Source organism: Ictidomys tridecemlineatus, chromosome 2 (genome assembly GCF_052094955.1).
Source record: "Ictidomys tridecemlineatus isolate mIctTri1 chromosome 2, mIctTri1.hap1, whole genome shotgun sequence".
Lineage (NCBI taxonomy): Eukaryota > Metazoa > Chordata > Mammalia > Rodentia > Sciuridae > Ictidomys > Ictidomys tridecemlineatus.
In genome coordinates this window covers 183656806-183674401 of record NC_135478.1, presented here as the reverse complement: position 1 = coordinate 183674401, position 17596 = coordinate 183656806, and the positions used below count along the sequence as shown (strand labels likewise).

The following is a 17596-nucleotide window of genomic DNA, read 5'->3' as shown; positions in this document are numbered from 1 at the left end:
CCTTCTGTTTTTCCAGCGTGGAATGCTCTTCTTCACTACCTTCACTGTCCAGATCAATCTCTCAGTCATATAGGAGAAAACTATCAAAACCAATCATTTACCAATAAAGGAAAGGCTATCTGGTGACAAACCATTCAAAGTTGTCTTGCTGTTGAACTTCTTTTGTATTTATGATCTCTCCCACAAACTGCAATGTGCATGTCATCACTTTTTTTTAACTTTACCTAATCCTAATAACAGGAATAAAACAAATCCATCTCAAATGCTGAGATTTAAAAAAAAAATAGTCTCAATTTTTTTGCAAATAAAAAGAATAATTTGATATATATTAGGAAGATTCTTGGATGCTAACACCATTTATTCCCATAAGGCATTTCTCATGAGGCAATGCCCCCTCTTTTTTGATCATTGAGGATTAGCTAACAACTACAAGGTAACTTGTATTGTTTTTCCATGAAGTTAAAAAAAAAAAAAAAGGAAATGAAGCTACCCTCAGACTCCTGAGAGTAACACATTTCTCTGGATGCTATTATGTATGAAAAAAATTAGGTAGCATTCTATCTGCTAGATGCAAACCCTTTAAAGCATTCCTTTATATCTACCTTCTAAATTATGCATAAAAATCTGACTCAGAAATAGCAGTTCTGCCATGGATTCTTGTAAAACAGTTCTAAGAGTCTTAAAAATTCATTTCCCAAACCACAATTTCCTTTGAATACTTAAAACAGAGAAAAGATGAATGAGTTAATTAGATATAAAATTACCCTATGTGAACTGAACTAAACTATATTAAATAATGGATCAAAGTGTTCAAAGGCAAGAACATAAGAAATTTAACCTCAAACATAAAACCATGGGACTTCTTTTAACCTGGAGAATATGCATATATATTCTCTAGGTATACATACACATATGTATTCATATCCATATCTATAGATGCACATACACACCCTTCAAATGATAGTATGACTTGGCAAATTTTCACACATCTTAAAATATTCTTTAGCATTCCATTTGGTATTAACATTTAATCTTCTGGACAAAAGTAATGAGCTAATATTTTTGAGCAACTATTTACTTACTATATTTACCCGAATAAAATAGCTGAATCTACGTTCACATTAATAATGAAATAATACTGGGATAGAAAGGTTTTACCTCTAAATAATATAACACAGGCAGTCTCACTTTCCCAGAACAAATTAGAATTCTAGTTCATCAGGATTAAAACAAAGGGTTAAACTTATCCAGCACTTCTGATGTATCAGAAACTTTTCTGACTTTTCATAAACATTCTCTCTCTGAAGCTTCAGAGCAATTCTGGAAAAGTCTTATTTTTGTCTTATTTTAGAGACACAAAATCTGAAGTACAGATTTAAGCAACTTTCCCACAATCACACATTTGAGAAATAATACGATTGAGGTGTGAATCTTGCAGTTTGACTCCAGGGTTCACCATGAACCCCTTAGCTATATGTCACACATAGCTATTGTTCTTTTGGCTGCTCTCTATATAGGAGTGCCCACAATAGGAAACACCTTAAATATTAATATACAATTAATGATTCAAAAATTAATTGAATTCTTATCCCATGCTCAGGTTATTAATATATGGTAATAGAAGCACATATCAATATCTATAACACAAAGTGGAATATGACTGACTATAGGTTATGATGGGAAATTATAATTCCTCATATTTTTTTTCTCTCCCAATATTTACAGAAATGCATATGGCAGAAGGAAGGCTTTGTGGAGAAACTGACATTTCTCTTGGGTGTTGGAAGAATGGAAAGATAAAAATTCCAAACAAAGAGAATAATATTAGTTAAAATTAAAATTCAAGAAAACACAGGGGATATGGATAAAAAACACAGAGCAACTTGGTTTACCTAAACCATGAGGTGTATAAAGAATTGTAGAGGAGAAAGAACATTAGAAAAGCCAGTGAGGACCAGATGGAATGCCAAGGCTGCTGAAAATTCAGCCAAGGAGAGTGAAATTCATACTGTTGACCAAGGGGAGCCATTCGTCTTCCTCTATTCATGAAGAAGGTCATGGCAGGTAGGGTCATAACAAGGTCAAAATGGTATTTCAATAGTGTTAATCAGGCAACAAATAGAAAACTAAAAGGAAGAGGCAGGTAAGAGGTTACTGCCATGATTCATTTGAGAGGTAATGAAGTCTCCAATTATGGGGACTGCTGTGTAAAGCAGTCAATAAGACACTAGTATAAAGAAAGAGACAGTATCAGGCAACTCCCCAAGGTGGGAAGGGCACAGAAAGGAAAGTGAGCGTGATTATGAGTCAAAGGGATGAATAGGACATTAATAGAAAAACCACCATATTATGGAAAAGAAAATTAAAATGACATTTGAGTCTACTGAGTTTGAGAAACTTCAGATTCATCAGTTTATCATGGGCTTATGCAACAGAGAGTGGAATGAGGAGCTAATCTTCCTCAAAAGGGGAGGGGGAGGATGCTCAAAATAAGCATAATATAGTTTTTCATTACTGCAATATTTTTCAGAGGATCTAACATCACAACAATTCCAAATCCATATAATTTCTTAAACTGAATAGGGAAGCAAATCTATGTTTTCTCAAATCCCATTACTCTCAGACCCTGTATACAGATGGCCCTTCCTATCCAAATTTGGCATCAATTTGTATATTCAATCATAATTTAAAAATATATGAAAAATACTGAAATGTGTTGAACATGTACAGAATTTTTGCTTTGTAATTATTTCCTAAGCAATACAGTCTAACAACTCTAATAACTATTTATATAACATTTATATTCTATTAGGTATTATAAGTAACTTAGTGATGAGCCAAAATGTATGAGAGATTATGTATAAGTTATATGCAAATATTATACAATTTTATATAAGACACCTGAGCTTCTGCACATTTGGGTATCTAAAGGGATTCCTAGAATCCCTCAGTGATGATTGTATGGTTATTTTTAAAAAAATAAATGAAAAGCAACTCTGATAATGATTCATAGATTGAGCTGTAAGCCTTGTTCATCTGAAGGTCTTCAAATGAGACCCATGAAGACACTCTTCATATAGGCAATTACATGGTTTTGAATGTTCAACAAAAATAGAGGCCTTTCTACGACTTTATAGATAATAGCTAGAAGGAATTCCAACCACTATACAAATAAGATATTACTAAGATAATGATCAGTTTGCTATCTTCTAAGACGATTAAGAATAACAGAAACACTTCATTTTTTTTGCATCTAAAGCAAAAAGAATTTGAATATGTGGCTTAAAAGAGTTTCTAAATGATTCCCAAATCTATATCTCCAGCCCTTATTTCTCATTAAAATACCAGACTTGTATATCTAATCATCACTTGCTATATCAACATGGACTTTTAATATTTTGAATTCAGCATGTACAAAAAATATTTCTTGATCCACATCACTCCATTGAAAAATCGTTGTTTCTTGACAAAAAGGACAACTGTTCAATAAGAGCCTGAAACACAGCCTGATCAGACTAAGCCGTGTGCTAAAGAACACCTGGAGTTGTCCCATCATATCATGGTTAACATTAAGGCTCCATCAGAACATAGGGACCATCTCCAGGTCTTGCTACAACTACTAGACTGTCACCTTGTCCTTTCCCCAGAGACAGCAGATACTCCAGTGTTTGCCCCATGACCAAGTCCCAAAGTGTGGGAGCAGAATGGAATTCTGAAACATACTACAGGGTATGGAACCAAGAGAATGTGAGAACAGACTTGGAGGAGGAGTCCAGATGCTCAAGAACCTCATAGGCAAGAGAGAAATAAAAAGAGGTATGAAACTGAAAGATTTAGAGCTGAGCAATGTACAGTCTGCAAAGATTACTTGAAGGAGGAACACATAGTCCCAGATCCTTGTCTCTTTGCTTAGAGAAACATAACACTGGTCCATGACTATAAGGAGAGACAGGCAGGGTGCGAAAAGTCCTTAGACCAGAGAAGGATCTTCTCAGAATCCTAATTGTGCCTGCCATGCCTTTGTTGTGACCTCAGCAGTGTTACCTAGAATAAGATAAATCCCAAGCTCTCTCATCTTCTATAAAAGGCCTTTAATACTCATGTACTTTCCTAATTCTTGAGCTTCATTTCCCACTACTCTAGCAGCACGCACAACATACTCCCTAACAGATTCCAAGCCATTCACTCTCCTTGTGCCTTTGTCAATCTTAGTTTTCTGTTAAATTTCCATTTATTTTCCAAAGTCAGAAATTATACAATTTTAAAACTTTCATTAAACTCTGACTAAAGCGTCACTAGAGGAGATGTTTTCCACTCTGCCAAATAATCTCCTCCTTCTGGGCACACAGCTGGACTTTTTCTAGCATCCCATTCAGTTTGATATGATCATGGGATAAAATCCTCACAAAGAACATCAGGGCAGGGGTCCTTGACCCTCACTGTGCATCAGCACCACCCAGGAAGGTATTAGCCAGCAGACCTTGGTCCCACCATTAAAAAATGTTTTCACTTAGTCCGATGTGGGGCCCAAGCATCTGGTGGTATTTAAAGCTCATTGATTCATTCTCACATGTATCCAGGGTTGAAAAACATTAGAGAAATCCATACAAATGTCCACTGTTAAAATACTGCCACAGCACACATACCTGTCTTTGTACATTAATCAACTGTTCTTTGGTTAATATGTGTCTGTTGACTGCACATAAATATGGTGAGGGGATGAAACCAAATCTTGAGTATATCTCACACATGAGTCATTTTACTTTTGATAGAATATTTTCATTAACAACTTTATGGTTTAGATATGAGGTCCCCAAAAGTTCATGTGTGGGATAATGAATGTTTAGAGGTAAAGTGATAGCCTTATGAGAACCTTAATCTTATCAATGCATTTATCCATTGACAGGGATGATCTGGATGGTACTTGTAGGTAGGTGGATTGTGGCTGGAGGAAGTGGGTCCTCGGGGCCTTTGGGGTTTATATTTCTGCCCGGGTGAGCTTCCTGAGCTACTTTCTGCCTCCACATCCTTCTGCCCTGATGTTCTGTGCCCAGAGCAATGAAGTAGGCTGGCCATGGACCCTTGAGCCCCAAATAGACTTTTCATCCTCTAAAATTGTTTAATCAAATCTTTTGATCCCATGGACAAAAAATCTGATTAAAACAACAACAAACTATAGAAAATATATTATACTTGAAACATTACCCTCACATCATCCTGTTTTATTCATATATAGAGAATAGGCCATGAAGTAGATTAACAAAAACATTTCTTTTCTACTATCATCAGTTATATAAAATATGTTTATATTTTGGTATCTGACATGGTTCCCAGAACCAACCCCTCTAAGAACAATTATACAATGAGTCAAGTCTTGTTCATCTGAACAACTTTATACTAGATTTATAAAGACACATTGTACTTTACCTAATTTTTTTTAGACCTGTATTCTCTCATATTAAAAAGAAAAGTTGGGATAAAATTCTATTTTCACAGACTAGATCTGGATAAAGAAAATGGTCTAAAAATAAAGCAAGATGTATCTGAAGGTATCTTATATTCACATCTGGTGAGATATTGAAGAGAGAAAAACAAACCCAATGAAGGGTTTAGGAGAAATATTATTTAGGAATATTCTTGTAGTGCCTCCTCATGTAGGCCAAATTGGACAACAAAATAGCATAGTCAAATGAAGCAACAACAATAAAAGATTATTTGATTTGCTAGAAATATGTTAACATTATACTGACAATTTTTAAAAATCTAATTTTTAGAGAGGAAAATTACTCTGTATAATTAACCAGAGCTAATTCATTGAACTTAAAATCAAATTCAAATTTATACTATAATACTACTTTATTAAAAAAGTAAACACCGATATAAATATTATGGCCATTCCTACTATCAATCTTAGAAATTCAAAAATAAAAAATAATTAGTCTTTCTAAAGTTTTAAGTTCCTCCTTTGCTAAATTTCAAAGCACAAAACCTGCCATTTAATAACATTCACTTGGATATTTTTTCAAGAATTTTGAGATTTTAATTACACATATGTGAAAACCAATACCATCTCCCTTTCATTTATACATTTTTCTATTTTTGAAAGTTGTTTTTAAAGTTATCATATATAATTCTGTAGAATACACTTTTATTTTTGCTAAAAAAAACTATGTTAAACAAAACATATTACCAATGACATGATATTAGATGAAAAACAATGAGTTAACAGTGGTTACCGGTGGAAGGTGGACCCAGTCTCCTTGGAAGAGTCCTGTTTCTCCCCATTGCTATTTTCCTTCTATGGATCTTGAATGGGGGTTTTCATTGAGGTTTAATGCCTCACAGTTCCTGCCTGAGCTTCCAGGAAAGAGAGATGAGAAACATAGCAGCTGCCTGTTCATTGATTTATCTACATTTCTAGACCCACAGCCCAAGCTGAAATCTCAATTCATCTCCAAGCTTAATCTTCAAAGCTAAAGCATCTAGGGAAATGGAATCACAAAGTACAATACTACACTGTAACCATTCACAAATAGTAATGCTTATCCCTTATAAACATGACAACAATTCTGTGATCCTATGTAGCACTTCTGTAGTCTTCAGATCATAAGGAATTTGGGTTGGGGGTCTGTTGAGAGCAAGATTTCAGTTAACTTTGCTTTTGTGTTTGAGTAAATCTGGGTGAGTCACTTTCTTCAGTTAATGGAATGAGATTATAAAACATTGATGAAGGTGGCTTTTTGGCAGAAAAGATCAGGATCTAGATAGCTATAAAATTGAGTAAGCTAATCCTCTTAAAATCTAAATATAGAAGTAAAAGAATTACAGGAGTACAAATGGTACTATGTAATCTTCAGGCTCTGGTCATTTTGGATTGTATATCTCTTTACAGTTTATAAGACCCTTGGCTACCTTTGCGAATGTCATCTTAAACCACAGCCCACCTCTTCCCTATACTCCAATAGCATCAAAGTCTTTAAGTTCCCCCAAAGCCATGCTGTTCCTAGTCTGCACATGTTGGTACTTCTGCCTAGAAAACATTACCAAGTGAGCAAAACGCTCATTTTGGTGAATTTCTTCATGACACAACATTTTGGTGAATTTCTTCATGACACAACCAAAGATTACATTGCCTTTCCCAACCTCAAAAAAGTAGAAACAGGGATTTGCCATATCACTGTGGCATTTATGACACCATAATCTCTTTTAAAAAATGAACTAAGCAAATATTTAGCCCTTATCTATCTCTGCATTCCTATCATTTAACAAGATGTATGGAGCATCTGTCTGTATTGCCTACATGATTATGGATAATGAATTTACTAATTAATTTAAACATGTTATATTACCTTATGTCATATTTTAAAATGATCTTTAATAAACACATTTAATTTCTGTTTAAGAAAAAGCAACTGGGCTGGGGATGTGGCTCAAGTGGTAGCGCGCTCGCCTGGCATGCCTGTGGCCCGGGTTCGATCCCAGCACCACATATAAAGAAAGATGTTGTGTCCACCAATAACTAAAAAATAAATATTAAAAAATTCTCTCTCTCTCTCTAAAAAAAAATAGAAAAAGTAACTGATTAACTGGTACCATTTAGAAATAACACAATTTTCATTAAAAATGTGAAATAAAATTATTTTTTTGACTATGAGATATACAGTGTCAATATTATCTAACACTGTTCCTCAAAAAAATAGCTAGCTATATTTACTTGAAATTCTCTGCATATTCTTAAAAATTATTCTGAAAATAGACTTTTCACTAATAGATTATTCTTCTATTTATTGCATTTGTACTATATGGGTCTGATTAAATCATGGCTAATCATTTCAGATTCTTATTTTGCTGTGTTGCTCACTTTAAATTGTCCCTTGGAGCTTCTTGTCCTTTTCTCCTAACAACATGTCCTATGAATGTGCACATTATTCTTACACCAAAGATTCCAAAATATGAGACAGTTTTAAAAGCCTGATATCTAATGATATGCAAGGGTTATCTTTTTTAAAATCATTTTTATGTTTTTTTGATAACAAGTAAATATTTTTTCTCTTGATGATATCTGATTTTCATATCTTAATTGCGGTATGTGCTACCTTTTACCTTAGTGTTTTAGGAGTTTCTTTTATGCCTTAATTTCGATCATTAAGAAGTTACTGGCTCTGAGCAGAACTAATGTAAACACCTGTTTTAGTCAGCTATTTTGCTGCTGTGACTAAAGGATCCCACCAGAACAACTGTAGAGAAGGAAAGCTTTATTTAGGGGTTCATGGTTTCAGAGGTCTCAATCCATAACAGGCTGGTTCCATTCCTCAGACTGAAGGTGGCAGAATAGTGTGGCAGAGGGAAGCAGTACACATGGTGATAAAAAAGAAGCAGGATGGGGTGGGTGGGGTGGGGGTATGGGGGGGGAAGGGACAGAGAGAGGGACAGAGAGATGAGACAAGGGAGAGAGGGAGAGGGAGGGAGAGAGAGGGAGGGAAGGAGAGAGAGGGAGGAGAGAGAGAGAGGGAGGGAGGGAGGGAGGAAGGGAGAGAAGGAGAGAGGGAGAAGAGAGATACTGAGACTGACTTCACTTTCCAGATACAAAATATGTATCCCATAGCTACACTCCCAATGAACTACTTCCTCCAACCACACCCCCAACCTGTCCCAGTCACCATCCAGTTAATCCAATAGGAGATCAGTTCACTGATTAGGTTAAGGCTATAATCCATCATCACTCCTCCAAACCTTCTTGCATTGTCTCACATGTGAGCTTTGGGGGGACACCATGTCTAAACCATGACAATGCCTATGCTCTTTCAGAAGGCAGCTTCCTGTTTTTCCATCCAAGATGCTAATCCCACCGCTCTGGGACAAGGAAAACCACCAAATGATCCTACTGTCAGCATCACATGGCAGCCCTGGCATAGCTCCACCCTCACTCATGTCTCCTCTCTCTGCAGCCCCCAGGGGTTACATGGCTGCTCCAGTCCTGCACATCTCCCCAGGGGAGCTCTCCATTCTGAGCTTCTGACCCTGAAGCAAGGAACACATCCTTGAGACTTTATAGGGGATAACTGCTGCAAGAACAAGTGACCAGGCACAGGTAACCAATTACAGAAACAAGACTATTGTAGGTAGAAGGAGTCTCAGAACCTTTCCTGACACAACAGGGAAGGTGAAGTAAATCTCTGGGATATAATCCTGGAGCTGAGCTCCAGCAGCTCTCTGCCACGTGTAGATTTTCTTTCTGCTTCTTAATTCCTGCTATTTCTCTTCCCAAATTACTCCTTTTATATAGAGGATGGGCTATTTTATATGATTTTTATCACTTCTCCTTACCTTTTTTCTTAACCTTTGTTAGAAGAAAACAAAAGAACAGATATAATCAGATATCTATATATACCCTTTAGGAAAAAATTAAAATCTCACTTGTTCTCTTATTTTAAGAATGTCTGTAAAATCATTGTAATTCCAAAGGAAAGCTCTCCCCTTCCTTATAGGAGTACTTTGTCATTTGGGGTTTAAAATTTATCTAAAAATAATTCTGAAGCTTTTCTTTCAAATCTCAGGATTAAAGGAAATTCCAGTTTCAACTAAGACATATAATGAGCTTAGAAGTCATCACTCTTAGGCTCATAATAAAATGCTGGACAAGCTAGAAGCCAATTATTTTTCTTAGGCTTATCAGAGAACTGATGATGCAGGGCAAACCATTAAGCCCAAATCTAGTAACAAAGGCAAATCCAGAAAGACACAGAAGTTGCTGCATGCCATATGTGGCAGGAAGCCCTGAGCTTTTGGGGGACACCATGTCTAAATTAGGAAGCCCTGCTTACCTAATGATCTTGAAAAATTCCTATAAGCTGAGTACGGAAAATGAGAAACTCCAAGGTCCCAGTCATAGGGGACATGCATTCAAGTAAACTTTCCTTCCCATTAGCCAACCAAGCTCTCATAGTGACAATCCAAGAAAGAGATCCACATGATCATGGCAGGAAGAGGAAAAGAAAAGCCTTTTTAAAATATTTCAGATCCTTCTCCCTAACAAAGAGGGAAAGATTTTGCCAGAGGAAACATTGAGAAAACTAAACTACTGTAGCCTGTCTCAGCTACTGGAAAAACCAAAACCCACAGGAATCCACAGTGAATTGTGGTACCAGAACTTCAAGAAAACAGACTGAGAATGCTACAACAAAGCAAGCAGCTGAAACAGATTCATGTGTGACATAGATGGTGTAATTACCAAGTAAGAAATTAAATTACTATTATTAATATATTAACAGCCTCAATGGGAAAAGTTGGAAACAAGCAAAAACAAATGAATAATAAAGTAGGAATTAAACCTCCAAGGAAGAATCAAAAGGAAATGCTAGGGGGAAAAAAAAAACCAACATTCTAACAAATGAATAATGTCTTTGATGATGTCATCAGTAGATCTGATGTGCTGATCAGAGAATCAGTGTACTTGAAGAAAGGTCAAAAGAAACTTCCCAATCTGAGATACAATTAGAATGAGAGAAATAAGGAAGCAAGGAGTGAATGAATGAACCATAATCACACATCCCAGAACTCGGGACTGTAGGGCAATACTAAAGGTGGTAATCCAAACATAATTAGAACACTATGAAGAAAAGAGAAGGTGGGACAGAAGGAATACTGGATATAGTAGTGGAGAAGTTTCCAAAATTGACTATACATACTAATACATAGATATAGGAGCTCATAAAAATCCAACTAAGACCAAATTAAAACAAAACAAAACCCATCAACAACAACAAAACCCCACACCATTCAAACTTCAGAAAGCTAAGGAAGGTAAAAATCTTGAAGGACAGCACAGGGTGGAGTGGGGGAGCACCTCTCCTACAGAGGTTCAAGCATGAACACTACCCCTAGACAACTCCTCAGAATCCATGCAAATAAGAAGAGAATGTACTAAGATTTTTAGCATGTTGAAAAAGAAAGAAAAGCTAACAAATATTTCTATAACCAGTGAAATTATCCTCAAATGTGAAGGATAAAAAGGACTTTTTCTGATAAATAAAAACTGAAGGAGTACATCCCCAGTAGTCTAGCCCTCACAGAAATATTAAAAAAGTAATGCATATATAAGGGAAATGACATAGGTTAAAAAAATTGTATCTACATAAAGAAAAAATATCAGAGAAGGAATGACTGAAGAAAGACAGAATCTTTTGTTTCTTTATTCTTAATTGATCTAAAAGACAACTACTTAAACACCAATATTCATAATGTATTGGGTGATTATAGCTTACTATAACTGAAATTAACACTTGGGGGTATGGGAGAGCTATGCTACATATAAAGCCTGCTAGTGCTATTTGAAAGTGGACTTAGATTCTTTAAAAATGTGCATTGTAAACTGAATTTAAAAAAAAAAACAAGCCCAAGTGAAGCACCAAAAGAAGATGTAAAATAAAATCATAAAAAATATTCACTCAAAATCAGAGAAGACAGATAAAAAGAAAAGAGAATAAAGAGCAACTGTAGGGAAGAGGCAATAAAGATTGGAGGACTTAATCTAATTGCATACAAAATTACTTTAAATATAAATGATCTGAACATACCCATTAAACTTCAAAAAACATCAGAGTGGACAAAAAACAAAACACTGAAGACACTATCCTATACTATCTACAAGAACCCCACTTTAAAAATAGAAATGCAATTTAAAAGTAACTTCATGCAAACCCAAATCAAAAGAATGATGATTTAGTTCTACTAGTTAAAGACAAAGTAGACTTTAGAGGAAAGATTGTCAAGGATAAAGAGGAATATTATATCCTGATAAAGGAGTCAACTCTAGAAGAAGCTCAAAGAATCCTAATACAAATGTGTGTATCTAGCACAGTATCAATAAGTGAGGTAAACACTAATGGAACTGAAAGGAAAAATAAACAAACCCAAAGTGGTGATTTGAATTTGAAGTATTGTTAGTTGCAAACCACAGAAAACAGATATTAGGTAGGGCAGACCTTGGTTGCAGCAGGAATCTTTAAAGAAGTCAAAGGATTAATTAAAAGCATTTTTAGTTATTAAACATATACCCAAAGGTACACAGGGATATATGTTATAACCGTATAACAGCCAATATAAATTCTAATGTATAGTAATTCACTTAGAGGCCTGGGTACTCTATTAGACTTTGGAATAGGGAGAACAAATTTTGCTCAGCTTGTTTTCCCTAATACCTAGTGAGGTATTTAACTTGAATACATTCTCAATAAATATCTACTGAATGTCTGAATTTGAATTTTTTGATATTACCTTTATCAACATTAAAATGGACAAGTGAGCTAAAAAATGCAAAGTCCTAGTTGTATTTATCCTTTAAAATAGAGGAGGTAGCTTTACAGTCATGCTCAACTATTACCAAGCCCCACCAGACTTAATGACATAGTGAAAACAATATGGTGAGTGCATAAATTGTTCCCAGGGTTGAGCTACCCTGATTTACTACTAATTAACTCTGTTAATTTAGTCATCTGAAATTATCCACAAATTAGGAATGCAAAGTAAGGGGTATGCACAGAATGCAGGTAGATCTATACAAGATTAAAAATAAACATGTACATTATAGAAGTGTAACTCTTAATGAACAAATGCATTTTAAAATGATAGAATTTTGTCAATTTAAATTGCATATTAAGGCAAAGTAAATGATTTAAATATCCAAAATAAGCAAACAAAATTCAAATAGAGGAGGGATGCATTATTAGACAAATCATAGGATCTAAAAATGAAAAATGCAGAACATGAGGTTTTATTCAATTTTTCAAATGCATGACTAGAATAACAACTTAAGAGAAAATATATTATTAACTCTGTCATCTCTTTAAATTACATAGTTGAACAATCATCCTCAATTCATTTGTATCTGGCTGTGTTTAAAAAATGAAATTTCAATTACTTTCATAAAAATCAGAAGTCGAGCATTGTATCTTCATAAAAAATATTTTTCTTTGAGGTAAACCTACTTATTATGAACTGCCAAAGTTCTTCAGGCAACAGATGATTCTCACTTTACTATTCAGGGTATGCCACATATACCCAATAGGCACAAATCTAATGTTATAAAATAGGGCAAAGGGAATAATCATTCACTGGATAAAGACACTGATGTTCTTCTCCATAAATACTGTTTTTAAAATTCCACTATTTGATTTATTAAAATTCAATTTCATTCTACTTTTCAAGCAAAATGGCTACATAAAGTACAGAACATCTCCATAGGCTGTAAACACTCAACATTCATCCTCTTGAGTAAGAGGGAATGGGAAATATCATAATGCACGTACCTGACAAGCATTATAAAGAAGCTGGTGTTCTAGCTTTTTAATACCTAGAATCTGCTGGAACATTTCGTAGAGTTGTTCTTTGCTCAGAATAAGTTCAGACACGGTGCTGAGGGTCATACGGTTTGGCTGTTTGCAGGAGTCCTCTTCTCCCCTGTAGATGGCATCATATTTGGCTATCCAGGAGCTCAGCACTGTCTCTTTGCTCAAACCGTCTATTTCTGGTAAACTGCGCACACGTTTTTCTATGTTTTTCTTAAACACCTCTCTGAAGTCATTAGCAGAACACCCTCCACTCTGAACCATTCTGGCCACTCGGTCACTCTTTAGAAAAACCTGAAAAACAAAACCAAATCCATTTTTAATGAGGCATGCACACTGCTAAGCTTCCATGCACACCAATGCCACTTGCTTTCAACAATCCAGACAGGGTAGACACTAATCTATAAGTATTCAATGTGTTTTATAATATATAGTAACTCATTATAAAATGGAGACCACAAAATTCTCTCTAATGTTGGAATGCTTAAGAGAGGCGAGATATAGTGCTGAGGCAACTATGAGACAATCCCATCTTACCTACGTGTCCACCACCAGAAAGTCATAGGAAGGCCTGCAACAGAATCCTACAGGGTGGAGAGCTCATGCATGCAATCAGCCCTCTTGTAAAGAGATCCCAGAGAGTTCCCCAACCCCTTCTGCCATGTGAGAACACAGCTGGAAGATTCTGATTGCAAATCAGGAGGGGAGCCCTAACCAGATACAGAATCTGCCTGTGTTTTGATCTTGAACTCCCCATCCTCCAAAACAGGGAGAAATGAATTCATTTTTACTAAACAATAATAACAACATTATGATTAAGAAAGTAACTGGAGGCTGGGCATGGTGGCACACACCTGTAATCCCAGAGGCTCCTGAGGCTGAGACAGGAGGATTGTGAGTTCAAAACCAGCCTCAGAAAAATTGAGGCACTAAGCAACCCTGTCTCTAAATAAAATACAAAATAAGGCTGGGGATTTGGCTCAGAGGCTCAGAGGTTCTTGAGTTTATTTCCTAGAACCATCCCCCCCAAAAAAGAAAGTAGCTGGAGATATGAACCCAATTTATCTACCTATATTTGAGATTTCTGGCATATTTCTGCACAAGAGGGTCACCTATCATTTGAGGGAGGATTTGAAGGACAATTTTATATAAATCTAGTCTCTAAGTCAATAACCACCTTACATAATTGCTAATTTAAATTGCTCCATAACCAAGAGATTAGGAACATTTGCCCCAGTCTCAGATTTCATTAACTCTTTTTCCCAACTTCTCATACTTAACCAGGCAGGATAAATGCTAGTAAAACAAAAACCTTTACAGTACTTCTAACTGTCCACTAATACCAGTTAAGAAATTGGTAGTTGTTAATACCAGCTAACAAATTAAACAAATACAATGGATAATAATGAGAGAGAGAGAGAGAGAGAGAGAGAGAGAGAGAGAGAGACTGATTCTCATTAAACAAGTAGAAAAAAACAGATAATAATCAATAATAAGGTTTTGATTATTTTGATATTATTTTGATCAACATATTTTGATATGTTGGAAGAGACACAAGACCAGGCCTTAAATCTCTCTTTTCTTCTAAGTCAGGAATCTAAGTAGTAGTACAGTTTCATTAAATGCTTATTTTGTCATTTATATTCCTAAGAATCCTATATGGGTCACATGACACTAACTTTACTCCTGCTTTCATCTTTCTACAATGAGAAAAGATCCTTCCAGAAGAGCCTACAAGACTGTTACAAGAGCCTCCACAAGTTATCTGTAGTTACTAAGTTTACAGAAAAAAAAATCCATGTTAATTTTACCCTAAGAATGGACTTGTAACACTGAAGTCGTCTCTGGCTATAACTACATCACCTGCACCACCCCACCATGCCTGTCTGTGTGAGAGCAAGCAGCCCAAGAGTTCCACCGTCAAGGAGGACTCACTTGTCACACAATCTTCCACACTCCACCACCCGACCACAAATCTTCCCCCAGCACTTGAGTTCTTCCCTTTGAAGGTCATTCTCCTTCTTTCCTCTCCTCACTCAATGGAAAGAAGATTCCTGGCACTTATCTATTTTGGTTGACTTATTTACTGCAGCCATAATAAATTCCACAGATATGTATGATACACCCACACTCTGCATCCTCTTTACCAGCTCTGGCTAAATGACTTATTGTTGGAAAGCCTGTATTATTTTTTGTCTCTAAGACAAAACAATTCTTAAGTGATAGAAGACTAGTGCTTTTAATATTTTTATGTTAAGGAAAATGAAATCAAGATAGTCAACAATAAGTTTTATCTAAGAATGACATTAACTACTATGGAATTCATAGGGGTGTCTCTGTCTCCCTTCTCATCTTCCTCTAAAACTACTAGTCTTCTTGGGCAGTGACAGCCAATATATATATATATAAATGATACACTTATAAATTTAAAATAATTGTATATACTCATTAAATTATATACCTAAGTTTATATGAATATATAACTTTTGCTGTAGCTGGTACTTAAGTTGAATATATGGAAGCCTAGCAGTCAAAGAGGTGAGCTGTGCCACTTGCCAATCTGCTCTTTATCAGCTCCAAATCCACTTTCCCATTGCCGTGCCTGTGCCAATTAGTACCATCTCAGTAGTGGGTGCTAGGGAAAGCTCTTCTTCTTGGAATGTGCTCTTCTTCTTGGTTCTCTTTTAACTGAAGTAAGTTGCACTAATCCCTGGGCAGCTGTTTTCTGGGCCCCCAAGGGTGGAATCCCAGGTACCATGCCCCATTGAGCTCTGAAGTGCAGCACCTCCCAGAGTACAAATTCTCTCCAGAATCCTAGAAACCTAAGCTGCCTGAGTCCCAACAGAACAGCATTTCAAGGGAATCTTCTGCCATGCTGAAAGACACACCATCTTCAGTGAGGTCTGGATTCTAGCCCTGAGAATAGGTATGGAAATGCAAGTGGCACCCTCACCTAGGTTTCTGGTTTCCCGGGGTGCTATGCTCCTATGTCAGCTTTTCCTATTTTTTCTGCTTTTTCCCATTGTTTATATGGTAAACTTTTCCTGTTCAGTTATTGTGTGGTTTTTCTCCTGATTAAAAAATGCTGAGGTGCTATATGCAACATTTTTTAAATGGGGAAATATTTGATTCTGAAATAAACAACTTTTAGAAATTTAGTAATGCATATAAGGCAAGACCAATAAAACTATTTTAAAAGTATACTACAAATATCTTAAAACTGACTACAGAAAAACTTTATTTCTAATAATCTAAGTTTATAGACATATTATTTTTCTAACTTTTGCCTAACATAGTCTAAGCTAGATGCTACCAAGTAACCAAACTATAATTTTGAAGCAAGGACACCAATGAACTTGATTTTCCTTACAAAAGTACACCTAAGACCATATTAACTCAGTTTTATTATAAGTGTGTTTCTAAGTGGTAACAACATGCCAAGGATTCTGCAAAGTGTCCAGGGTACAAAATGAGTGAGCAAAGTCCCTTTCCGCAAACAGCTCACACTTGTTTATCCTGAAGGAAACAGACTGAGCCATAAAATAAAATAGGGTAAGTGCAGTACTAGAAACCCACACAAAGGGATGAGTGTGGTGGTGCACACCTGTAATCATACTGGAGCATGGTGAAATCTCAGTGTGGTTTTAATTTGCATTTTTCCAATTGCTGGGGATGTTGAATATTTTTTCATATGTTTTTTGGCCATTTGCACTTCTTCTGTGAAGTACCTGATCAGTTTGGGAAACCATTCTTGACCAACATGCAACTTATCACTATGCCCTACTCATTCTAACCCCTAAGTTCTTCACAAATCCTTCTTCACCTCTTTATATCCCATAAGAGTTCTTTGTGTCCCTCACTAGAACTGAATTGAATGAGGGCAACAGACTCTTCGCTGCATCTTCACTACAAGTTTTTCTGGCAGCCACCTAAGTCCTAACATCAATTTTCTCCATTTTTTTTCTTCACTGGCATCAAGTTAACATTTTTAGTAAAAATCTGGTTATTTTAGTCCACTGGTTTTCCAACAAAATCATCACCAAGTGTCTGATGCCCTACTCCAAAAATGTCCCAAACTATCTCTCTTGCTGCATCCCTGAGCTCCAGTTCCACTGGCCCATCAGGAACTTCACATTGCCCATCTCACCATCACCTAACTACATCAACCTTAGAGCCTTATCTTGCTTTTATATTAAAATATAAAATATTTTATATTATATATAAATATATATGGTGGCACATAGCACCAC

The 17596-nt window shown here is 35.9% G+C and overlaps 1 protein-coding gene across 9 annotated transcripts in view; it reads right to left on the bottom strand.

The window, feature by feature from the left end:
* Cadps2 (calcium dependent secretion activator 2) overlaps positions 1 to 17596 on the bottom strand; it is a 494758-nt gene that overhangs the window by 297055 nt on the left and 180107 nt on the right. For all 9 annotated transcript variants that reach the window (XM_078040300.1, XM_078040296.1, XM_078040298.1 and 6 more), the window contains exon 3: positions 13308 to 13640. In XM_078040300.1, the coding sequence (XP_077896426.1) occupies positions 13308 to 13640 (333 nt within the window). The remainder of the gene's footprint in view (positions 1 to 13307; positions 13641 to 17596) is intronic.